Genomic DNA, 12,576 nt, shown 5'->3' with positions numbered 1-12,576 from the left:
AAATACTCAATAGTATCGCCAGTAAAACACAAGGAAATCCCCCAAGTAAGGATTTGTATTTTAGAAGAGAATGCCTGGAGGATGTAGCATATTTATGAGTTAGGCTCAAGATCCAACAACTGAGAAAATAATTTTGTCACTCAGCTTCATTTTTCAGTTCTGCTGGCTGAATGAAGAGCGAAGAAGATTATGAGGTTAAGACCACATATCAAGTAAGCTGTACATTATTGCATTTTTCCATCTCCACAGAGTAAGGCTGATTAACATTTTCCTTCCCAGTGTCAAAATTTTTTAGCCGTCTGACAAACTCTGGATGCTCCACTTCCCAAGGGAGGCAAATCTCGTTAAGATTTGATGCCCACCACAGCAACTGAGAAGTGTTCAAGGTTACATGTGCACCAGCAAACAGACCAGCCAGGAGCTATTCCCTGGTCCTGCCATTAAACAGGATGGCATGGGATAGCCTGTGTCCACGTGGCTGTATTTCCCGTGCCTCAAAAACAGGATGTCTGCATCCAAACTAACTACTGGGAATGGTCCTGGGCCTCTGCCAAGCCCAGAACCATGCCAGGGTGTTGTCTGGGAGTTGCTGGCTGCTTTGGGCCAAAGAAGTCTCTCAAGACTAGTCCAAAAACATCACTGTATAGCTGGCCCAGTACTCAAATCCATGCAGTAGTCCACTTAGTTACAAGTACGGATGTAACCTGTGTGGCCCTTCTCTACCGATCAGACTTAGTTAAAAGCATCAACCTAAGACCACGTTTGTGTTAAGGGGTCTCCTGAAGAAACTGTTAACAGAAACCTCCCTGAGAGTCAGTAGGGAAATAGGGATGGGGTCCAAAACTGAATTTATCCTGGAGTAAACTGGCAATTCCTGTTTCATTTCTCTTTTAATGAAATAAGAAAGCATTATTTCACAGCAGTTTAAGAAAAAACCCCATAGTACCCCATTAACCTGCAGAGCACAACGGCCCAAGAAATTAGTGGCATTCAAAACTGACTGGTGAAGAGCAACCAAGGAGAGATAAGGAGATAGCACTTTCTCCTTTTCAGGCACGCTAGCTCAAGTTCATCAGGTTCCCTCATCATTGTATAAGAGAGGGACAATCTAGTTTATATTTGGTTAGATTATGAAAGGGCTTTAATATGGATAATAAAAATCATATCTGCTAAACATATGCTCCAAAAATAAATGTTTACTGAATTATTTGAACAATAAATACAACATATTAACTTCTAGCTCAGAATAACAAACTGTAAGCAATCAAAGGTTCTTAAATTCTCTGCTTTAAGACCAAAACTGAAACTCAAGTAATAAATGAATATCACATAAGAGCTACACAAAAATAAAATCAAATGATCTAGCTACTAAAATACACATATGTGCTCAAAATCTTGTGGGAATCAAATATTCCAGTAAAAATAAAGGGAGAGGTGGAAACACAAGTTTCTTATTATCACACTTCATATGTTATAAAACCTAACAGTTAACTTATTTTTGGCAAAGGGACAAAGGTTGCACAACACTCTGGCTTACACAAATATTTTCTATTGTTAAATGCATCTTAAATGTAGCTTGTCATATATTAACTTCATGCACACAGTATACCATGCAGTCTAGGAGTGTCCCAAAGATACCTACATTTCAAAACACTGATGAATAGCAAGCTGCCAGCATCCAGTGAGCCAGGTGTAAAAAAATTACTCAGCAATTCATAGTTTAATTGAAACCAGATAAAATTATTTCTGTAATAAAGACTGTACAGATGTTGACCAAAGAAAAGTTGATATTTTTGGACAAATTACTGCATATGATATTTTCTAGAACACTCCCTCTGAAAAGATAGAACAGTAATAAAAATTCTCCCTCAAAAAAATGCCCTTGTTTATAATCATAAAGTGAAATATTCCTGTGGAAATATATCAGGTTAACCTCATGTTTCACATTTTTAGTTGCTGTTTCCTTTAAAGGAAAAAAAAAAAGTTAGACATGCAGTGGAAATGGTTCTGAAGAAGTGGAAGAACCTACTCATGTGTATATTAAACACAGACTTTACGCTAACACTGCACTTCCTTCCACTGAAGATTTTATAATGTAAAGGAAGAGGCAATGATTTAGCAAGAGTGAGTGTTTAAGAATAAAAATTCACTATTCTTCATTCATCATCTGCTAGTAGAGTGAGTTATTACTGAACACTAACAGTTTGCCATTTCCAGAGTTGCAAGGACATGGTCCTGCCTCAGCTTTCTTATTGCTTCACAGCAACAAAGAAAAATGTTCAGATACACAAGAACATGCAGCAACACCTCTCGCTCTCATTGAGTTACACAAACAAAGACTGAGTTGCAGAAGCAATGACATATGCAAATGTACTAAATTTTAAACCCAACATCCTTTACAGTAGTACTCATCACAATTTATATTATTATTCTCTTCCATACATTTCCCCATGTACAGCCAGCAATCTGCTTGCCTTGAGATAAGAGGCTGCTATGAAAATCATAAGTCTTAATTTTTAGTGTAGTAACATAATGTAATTGCCAAATATCTAGTGATCTGTTTATAAATTAAAGATGAGAAGACAAGAAGAAAGTCTTAAATATATTTATCACCATTATGAATTATTTATATTTGAAGGGCATTTAAAGGTCCAAATTCAGAGTCAGAACTCTATTTTACATCAAACTGCTTTATCATATGTTATTAGGATTAGTCGTTGATGTTTTTATTTCATTTTAATTGAAAGGTTTTGTACAGCAGAATAGAGCTTCCACAGGAAAGACATGGCATTACTCATAGGGTAAGCATGTGCACTGTTTTGCTAATAATATAACTCCCATTCTATAAGGTTAATGTACCTGAAGTTCTGATGCTCGCTTCATCATCTCCAGTGTGATGTAGCAACCAATAGAATGAGCAATCAGTACCAGCTTTATGTCTTTTGATACATTCTTTTTGAGGAAGTTCAGCTTATGCTCTACTTGTCCGTTAAGTCCAAAAACATCCTCTAGCTCCTTAATATCTGTGTCTGAAACATAAAAGAAAAGAAGTCCTTTGTTTTAATGATAGAAATTTCAAGTACCTCTTTCTTTTTTTTCACTTCTTTGGAAAACTCTGAAATAAACAAACTTATTAATTAAAAAACCCCCAACCAACCCACCAAACTAAAAAATGTGATTTTAAGTTACCACCACTGGTAAATATAGACTGATTAATCACATGTACAGAATGTGAAGCCTCATGTGTAGCTGGGGAATCAGGGAAGGATGCGGAAACACGTGGAGCTTTATGGTGCATCATCTAGCATTGTGATGCCGTTCATTCAGAACAAGACTGAACTCAAGGCATTGGATCGCATAAATCAATCCAACTTTACATTGAGAGATCGGGACCTACAATAGCAATACTTCATCTTCACTCAAGACAAACTATCACACAGGTTATCACGCACTAAGAACCTTCAGATATTCCAAAGCTCCTGTCTTAAGATAAAGATGCACAAAAAAGTCCCATAAAATGAGGAAAATGAAATACGTATGCATCAACATGGAGCACTAGCACTTACAAAAACTACCCCTCTTTATGCAGGTTCTTATCATTGTCGATCCAGCCACAAAAAGTGAGATCAAGTTAGAGCTTCATGGTTCCAGGCTATTGTGCAATTTCATTCCTGTTTTGCCAGGGACCTCCTAAAGGAGCTTGGGCAATCACTTAAGATGAGGACTTTGCTACTTGCTTCCTGGCCAGTCAACAAGACAAGGATGATCTGGTGCCTGTAAGAATTTACAGCAATTTGGGCATCTTTAACTGCTGCTCATGAGGTGGGTGATATGGCTCTCAAGTTCCCCAGTCTAAGGGGATTGACAGCTCTTTCATCTGCTAGAAAAGTGCTCTATCCGCTAAACTAAAAGCTATGTTAAGGATACACCACTCCAGATGAAGCTGGACTACTCCATGGAAAAGGCTGTAGGAAGAAATACTGAAAGAAAGAATGACAGAAAAGAGGCAGAAAGCACGAGGGAACATATGCCTATAGCTTATCTAAAAGAGATGTACTGGTACTAATATCTCTTAAAACCACGCTATTACCTCAGGGCTCAATTTCATACTCCAGTTTAAAACTCTGATCTTTTACGCTCCTTATATGTTGAGCTGCAATGCAGCTTTAGTCTGAAATAAGCTACATCTCCCAGCAGCAAGGTTCAGATACAGGATGAGGACTGGCTCATTACTGAGCCATGGTCCTACAGACAGCATATAGGTTACTGACAAAAGCCACCCACCTCTAACAATTCAGGAGCAGCGAACAGAGGTAGTGCACACACAGCCCTAACCAGCCCACCAAATATTAGGTGTTTAACTTCCCACTTGGTTTCTTTTATGTCCTCTGCATCAGTTCCCTATGTGAAAAATAGATGTGAAAGAAAGTATCTGGCAGGCAGAGATATTGTAAAGACACATAGATTAAAAAGACTGAAATGCATTGAAAAAACTGTGAACATAGCTTATCAAATTATGAAGGCTGATTGGTCTTTTAATCCACATGTAGTAAATTTGATGGCAATTGGTCAGTAACCTCAAATACTAAAAATTACTAACACTACAGTAATGAAGTTACTGGGGGTTTGACAGTGATAGTATTAATTGGTAGCCTAAGTGGGCTGGCACTATATCGCCTTTTTGATCATCTGTATGAAACATAGCCCTTCAAAGCAAAATAATTGTTCAAGAATGTGTTCTGATGGCTTTTTTCTGAGCTTAAACTATTGCCACAGAGGTCACAACAAAGAAGGTCTTTAGTTAAACTAGTATTTCTACTAAAACTACTAATGATCATATCCCTTTGTAATTTATAGTAGTTTACTCTGAATGAAAAAGGGGTTTACTAAAACACACTCAAGGAATGCAAAATTAGATAGGAATTATTAGATAGGAATTAAATTAGAGAAGTAATATTTTGCTTATCAGGCTTTCTACAAGTGATGGAAAACAAAGAGCTTGTTATATTTTCCAAAACCCTAAATAAAGGCCTAAGGCCAAAACATTGTTTTTAAACTTAGTTTCTATTTTTAGCAAAAGCTGCCTTTCCTACTTTTTATTTATTTACATAGCAGCTTAAATTCATGCAGGAGTGGGTTGTCTACATCGCAAGTCTAATTAAGTGTATATATAATACACAGAAAAACCAGAATACAAGAAACATGACGGCCCACTGGATACACCAAGTGAAAGAGTATGTTGAGTATAGGTATATTACTGTGTGTTGGGTTAAGCAGGTCAGTTTTCCCTTGTAAACATTTGCTATCATTTTCATACTGTTTTACTCAGGCATTGCCATCTCCAGTGATTTATCAGCTTGTCCTTTAATGTTTGACATTCCATTTGTAGCTTTGAATTCTTGAAAATAAGTGGTTTTACAAGAATTTCAGCTTATTTCCAGGTTAGAGCAAGGGAAAAGGAGATAAAGTAGGTGTATAAATCTTCTAGAGAACTTCTCATGGTTCACAAGACCCCAGAAACCAAGCAGGAAACAAAACAAATTTTTATTTATATTGTTCAATCTCATGAGGTTAATGGGTGCTTTTCACTACACAAATTCAATATCTGCTGCAAGAGATGCTGAACATTGCTGCAATGTAATTAAACAATACAGCAAAGACAGTCTAGCCCAGTGTCAACATTTTCCAAGTTAAGGTAGATAACTATGTTAGACAAATACAGTTAATTATTTTAGTTATTAAGACATTAGATATCTAATTTAATATTTAGTTACCTAGTAAATAACAGCATAGAGATTCAGTGCAACATATTCATAGCTATTACTGATTTCAGCAGAGATGTGCCTATTCAGAACCAGTTTTGTTGCCAAAGCAAGAACCCCGAGGAAGGATATGGGTGGGGATTAAGAGCAGAGTGAAAATAAGGGCTTTTTCCTCCTTGCATTTGCCCATACTTGAGTTCAGGGCTTGAGCATACTCAACTCAAGCCTGTGCGCTAGTGTTTCCTTAAGGAAGCAGGGGAGAACAGAGCTTGCAGAAGCGATTTTTAATTAGATGGGTTAGTTATGATTGATGATGATTGTAGAGACGCATTCTGCTGCACTGGGCCAAAGCATCCTCAGTGCAGCCCTGCTCAGCACCACTTACAGCAAGGATGCTCAGATTCCACATCTACTGGCTTACGTTACATACACATATAATCTCTCTTAGACTGAAAGTGAGTCCTGACAGCCAATGCTGACCCCAGAGAATGGTTTCAGCTGTTGAATACAACTTTTCCTTTTCTTCTGAAATACTGGTTTGTTGCCAAACCAAATCACATTGGCACTACTCCTACAGAAGCCACACTGGAGGATGAGCATGCAGTGTGGGGTCTGGCAATCCACACACAAAACTCTCCTCATCACCATCTGACCCTGCACTCTTGTCAGGTGAAACTCCAACGTCATGTAACCCTATATTGAGATACACATACTATTTTACTTCTAGACAAATATAAAATTGCCCATGCCTCGTGTCAGTTCACGTTTCCCCAACACAAATGCTACATTTCTAATAGTCCAAAATATGTGAGAGCTGGACTGCGTCACAGGTTTCAAAGATTTATTTATTTATTTTAAAGAATAAAATTGCCCAGGATTATCCAAAATCAACATTAATTTCTTGGGTGGAGAAGCTTAAATGGGTTTTTTTGTATAAGCAAAAAGACTTGCACAAACACACTGGCAGTCAGCTCTCCAACGGCTCTACATCAGGGAAGGGACCAGAGTCACTTCACCTCAGGTGTGGAATAAATGGCATGGCTGAAGGAGAGCTCATTTAAGCAGTTTTCAGATAGTAGAAATTATACGACTTGTACACTATGCTGCGAACACCCCAGCTGGGACAAAGCATGTGATTTTAAGACTTTATTTAGCCGAAGTGTATTAAAAGAAATACTGTATTTCTTTATTTTCTTTGGCAAAGCACTCATCTTCTGACGTGCTTTCAGAAAAACAAATGCACCATCACTTTAATGAATCTCTTTTTCTGACCTCTGTTAAACCCACAGTCAGAAAACAATGATAGATTAAAATAAAGTGTTTGCTGTGAGATTAGTTGACAAGTTAATCTTGCTAGGAAAGAGGACTTTGGTTTTCAGGGAAATAACAGAGAATTGTTTGTTTTGTTTTTCTGCTGTGTATGCAAGGGAAATTCTTGGGCAGAAAAAAAAAGAAGCATATCAGTTATATGAACAGACTTTAGACTGGAGATTCATAAAATTTAGCCTTTCATTAAAAAGTCTCCAAAAATCATAGACTCCTTTTTACTGGATGATTCAAAAAGATACTGGAGGCTAGAATTTCCGACACTACCCTCAAATTTGTGCATGTAATTTCTGCATGCCTTTGTACTTCCCTAATTTCACAAGGGAATGCTTGCATGTCCAAAATCCCAAGTACTCTGGTCACAACAGATGACTGTACATTTGAGCTCAGTATGTACATATGGACCCCTGTCCACTTGTCATGGAGTGACTTTAAAGTCTGTCTCAGCATCTGCTCATACACAAGGCCTCCAAATTAATGATGAACAAGTAAAGAACTGAGTAAAAAGGTGACTTGTAATCATATGCTATGAAAGAAAGGGAGGTAAAAACCACTGCCCTACCTGCAATGTATTTTCTTCTTCCCTGGCTCATTTACTCCAGGAGGTAGCACCAGGATATCTAAGGACAAACTCTAATGAACCACCTGTATAAGCTCTTGTGGTCAAGAATTTTCAGAACTGGACCTTTTACACGGTAAGGACAAGTAAGTATCTGGAGACTGAACTAGGGGACTAGAAAAAGATTTACCTCTTCCTCTGAAGATGCTGCTCATTTCAGCTGCATGAGAAATCACCATACAGCTTAATGTTAACAGTGAGGAGAAATAACAAGTTTAAACACATGAAAATGCAGTATTGTAACAGAAAGTAGCAAGAGAAAGAAAAGCAAAGAGAGAGAAGATACTGAAAGGTCAGTGATGATATCAAAGCGTATGAAAAGAGAAGGCACAAAGCATCAAGTACAGCCAACCAAATAGTTCAGGAGAGCTAGCTCAGGGTCACATTAAGTCCACTGCATCTCCATCAAATACCATAAGCGCAGCGAACATATAGGGCCAAGTGTTTTAGACTTTATGCCCCACCTCCTTTTTCCACTACAAATACATACAAACACTGGTGGAAGGAGCAGCAGCAGTTGTGGCTGAGTAACTACTGTTCAGATGGGGCAACCTGGAGAAAGTTTTATCTTTGCCTTCATGTAGTGACAGACAGAAAGCAACCCCACGACTAAATTACTTATAAGGATTACCTGTTAAACTGGCATCCATAGTCAGAAGTCTAATCTGGAAATTAAATAATCATTTGATTGTTTTTGTTCTTATAGCAAAACACAATAATTCCTTACAATTGACTGATGCCATCTGAAAATGTCTGAATACAACTGTAAGCTTAAAACCTGAGATTTCAGGTTTGTGGGTCTAGTATGGGCAAAAGTGTTAGAAAATACATCCCCTAAAGATACATTGCTTAAAGCCTGAATGCTTCACCCAATCTTTCATTTGATTATTGAACCCTGGATAATTTGTATCAGCAAGTGATAAAATGCCAAAGAAATGGGATGGAAACCGTGAAAGAATGTTCAATAAATACTGAAGAACTCCTCCTGACACCAGGAACCAGGTCTTAAAGCATTGTGGTTTAGATTAACCCTTAGACCTTAATCTGGCCCTAGTACCCTCAGGAACTGTTCATGCAACTTTTAAGATAAACACACCACTCATTAGTGTTTATTGGAGCAATTACTTTTTGTAAAGGTATCCTCCACAAATAAATTACCATTTACTCAAGATACTGAAGTGGTCATATGTATTATTTTCTTTATTAGAAAAATAACAAGACCTTAATTTACAAATTGAACTACTGATTTCCTTTGCTATCTACATACCTATTGCTGGGACACTTGTTTAACACCTAATCTGTTTTTCAAAGGAAGCTGTATTATAATTAAATTAGTACAAGCATAGTCTGACAGAATGAACTAATAAACAGGAAAAATACTAAACCCCAAATTTTTATTAAAAGCATACAGAAGCACACTGAACTTCTTAAATAAGATATCTGTGAGAGACTTCTCTTTATTTTGCATTCCCAGTCTTGCTTCCCTCTAACTGATTAAAGTAACTATTACCAAGGTATGATGAGATAACAGTACAAACTTTGAAGTATAATTTTTTGGTTGTCTCCAATTTTGGCAAGGCAAACACCATTAAACAGTGTTTTGTTATGCAGTTCTACACCAACATATGCATCCAGAATCACTTTAACATGCAAATCTTATATGGGTATTCTACATAACATAGACAGAAAAGTTTTCTGTATTTGAATGACTGCGTTTTACAGTCAGTAAGTTGAATAACTACAAAAAGTGCAATTTATAAGAATTTTCAATATCATATTATTAAAAAAAAAAAGTAAAACAAAATAATAATAAAAAAAAAAACTTGGCAAGGTAGAGGTTAGAGAACCATCACTGTATAGGAGCAGATCTAAATTTCCATCGTAAAGTGACCTCAAGGAGCAGATGCAGACATCTGAGCCTACGGGAAGCTGATTGTTCCTATTACGTTTCTTGTTTTCTGGACATGCTGAAGCCAAGTGAAAGGCTCTGTGAATTCCCTTCTTCACTTGCCCACACAAACAAAACTAGAAGGGACTTCCTTGCTAAGGCTGACTGCTATATAAAATACATCTTGATATAGGAACAAGTATAAAACTCAAAAGAAAACTAATTCAGGAATGAGTATAAAAAGTATAAAACTTAAAAAAAAAAAAAAAAAGACCTGTAACACCATGCTTATATAGCTCGGTTGTAAAACTCAAGTAAGGTCATTCCAACACACCAGGTATCCCACTCAGCACACCATTTTACTTTGTAGAATACTCTGTATGAGACAAGTAACCACAGAGCAGAAGAAAACAATGGTATGCCCTTACTTTACCAGAAGTTAGGCTTTTATCTAGGCTTTACCGATGTTTTTCCCCAGTTTCGAAGTAATTTCATGCCTAGGTGTGCACATCTACACTTGCAAAATAACAAGTAATTTCGGTACTGGCAGCCTTTCAAAATCTTCCAGCAATTCTCCCCTCTTCCAGTAACCTCAAAATGAATCAGCTCTACCACAGCTTATTAAGGAAGAATCACTAAACATAGCCTGAAATAGTTAGACTACATACAAGCAAACAGGTACCAAACAAAACCAGTAACACCAGTGTAGTGGGAACCCCTGAACACGTTACTTTCCTGGGCTGCTGAGGTCTCTGGTCATTCCAGAGTAACAGCAAAGCCAGGCCACCAGAGCAGTTGTCAACATAACCAGGCTCAGCCTTCCCATACCAGGTGCACACCTCTCTGGCATTGCAGGAAAAAAAAATGATAAAAAGAGGGATTAGGAAGAAAGCAATGAAGTAACCTTGCATTGGCAGAGACTTCATAAACAATGAGAGGAAACAGAGTTCATGTATTCTCCAACTACCTGAAAGGAGGTTGTAGCGAGGTGGGTGTCGTTGTCTTCTCCCAAGTAACAAGTGATAAAGATGAGAGGAAATGGCTTCAAGTTGCACCAGGGGAGGTTTATACTGGATATTGGGAAAAATTTCTTCATCAAAAGGGTTGTCAAGCATTGGAACAGGCTGCCCAAGGGAGTGGTTAAGTCACCATCCCTGGAGGTATTTAAAAGACATGTAGACATGGCGCTTAGGGACGTGGTTTAATGGTGGACTTGGCGGTGTTAAATTAACAGTTGGACTTAATGATCTTAAAGGTCTTTGCCAACCTAAATGATTCTATGATTCTACTCGAAGATCTGGTGGTTGAGAAAATGAAGTCCCAAGACCTTCAGGAAAAAGCATGCACCTAGGTGCGCACGTCTACCTGAAAGGACTCCACATTCAGTCTGAGCCTCTGGATGGGATCACTGTACCAATAACGTCTGTCCAAGCAACGTACAGAAAATCTTGCAATTTCCATTATCTTGCTGATTTGCTGAGCTTACACCACAAAAAAAGGCTAGGTTGCAAAAATCAGTCTAGGCCCCACCAAAACCTACTTTGACTCTCCAAAAAGTCTATTTTCCTTGCTTCGCCTGACTAGCAGGCAAAGCCTGCAAATGTCTACCTTGCATGTTTCCCTTATGAATACTCATTTCACCTATGATCTGAAATAGCATCACTCAGTTTTGCAAGGGCAAATGTGCTTCACTGGTATTTGAATAATCTTGCACCATCAGCCTGAGACATGCAACATATGAGTCTCTCCAATATACGCACACAGAGTATATTGTTCCTTAAGGTAATTCTTTACTGAAAAGCATATCAGTATCAAGACCTTTTCATGTTTGGCCAGATCTAACATCTTCCAATTTAACATGGGGAAAATTCAGTCTTGAAACGGAGGCATAGAACTTTCTTACTGAATGAAACAACCAAAAGCAATTTCAGCAAACAGCATACTTTAACAACTTGCATTTGTACAGTTTAATAATGAAAGAAAAACAAAATAATGATGTACTGCACATCATCAAGACTGGGTACATATAGCATAGGAGGTAAAGAGAGAACAGTGGCAATTGTATGAGTGTTGAAGAGAACAAAAATGGCTGACTGTCGCTTCACAGGAACTGATTCAGTTGGTGTATGATAAATCACTGCTGCGCCGCAGTAGGCAAATCTAACAGTCACACCTATTGAAAACAGCACTTCAAAACTTTGGGAAGTTTAAACAGGTACAAATAGAGAAAGAGGGACTGAGAGCAAACAAGGGAGAGCTGAAGTTTGGAGCAAAGCAAGGCAGCTGGCCAAGGAAGACAACCATGTTATTCCACAGAAAGGGAATAAAAAGAATTATTTCAAAAGTAGGAGAAAATGACAAGGAGCACATTACAATGTTAAGAGGGGGAAAGGGGAAAATGCAAGCAGCTGACAGTATAACTGGAGGGGCAGTTATACAGTAGCACAAGTAACAATACAGAATTTGTACTTCACAGCAGCTGGACAGATCAATGGGTGACGTTTTCTCAAGTGCTTGATCCTCCTACTGAATCCAAGCTAAAACTTTTAACCTGTTAGGCCAGTCCTGATTTCTTTTGAAAATCCATCCCAGTATTTTATTTAGAACTGTGATATAGACCAAGACCGAAATGTTCAAATAAGTATGACGCTTCAGAATAATACTGAAATAACACTTATCTTTAGAGTAAAACTAAAATCACCTAATGGATTCCTACTTCACTAGCTACTATAATGGCATTAGGATGGCATACAGTATAACTTAGTCCTTTTTCCTTACTCTTGTGTATATTCATTTTGAATGATACTATTTTAACAGATGTATAAAGGAAAATGTAGGTTTCTATCTTCATTCGTCCATGGAATTGTTAAATTTAATATCTAGAATAACTACCTGCAGTGAACAGATCCAAATTATTTAACAACACTGTCCAGCATCCTTTTTATTTTAAGGAGTGAACAACCCATTTAGGCAAACGTAAC

The 12,576-nt window shown here is 37.7% G+C and overlaps 1 protein-coding gene across 1 annotated transcript in view; it reads right to left on the bottom strand.

The window, feature by feature from the left end:
- Positions 1–12,576, bottom strand: part of LDAH (lipid droplet associated hydrolase) — a 127,243-nt gene that overhangs the window by 67,172 nt on the left and 47,495 nt on the right. The window contains exon 4 of the mRNA XM_069805704.1: positions 2,860–3,029. Within this exon, the coding sequence (XP_069661805.1) occupies positions 2,860–3,029 (170 nt within the window). The remainder of the gene's footprint in view (positions 1–2,859; positions 3,030–12,576) is intronic.

This window comes from Haliaeetus albicilla, chromosome 18, assembly GCF_947461875.1.
Source record: "Haliaeetus albicilla chromosome 18, bHalAlb1.1, whole genome shotgun sequence".
NCBI classification, from domain to species: domain Eukaryota; kingdom Metazoa; phylum Chordata; class Aves; order Accipitriformes; family Accipitridae; genus Haliaeetus; species Haliaeetus albicilla.
This window is presented reverse-complemented; position numbering and strand designations above follow the sequence as displayed.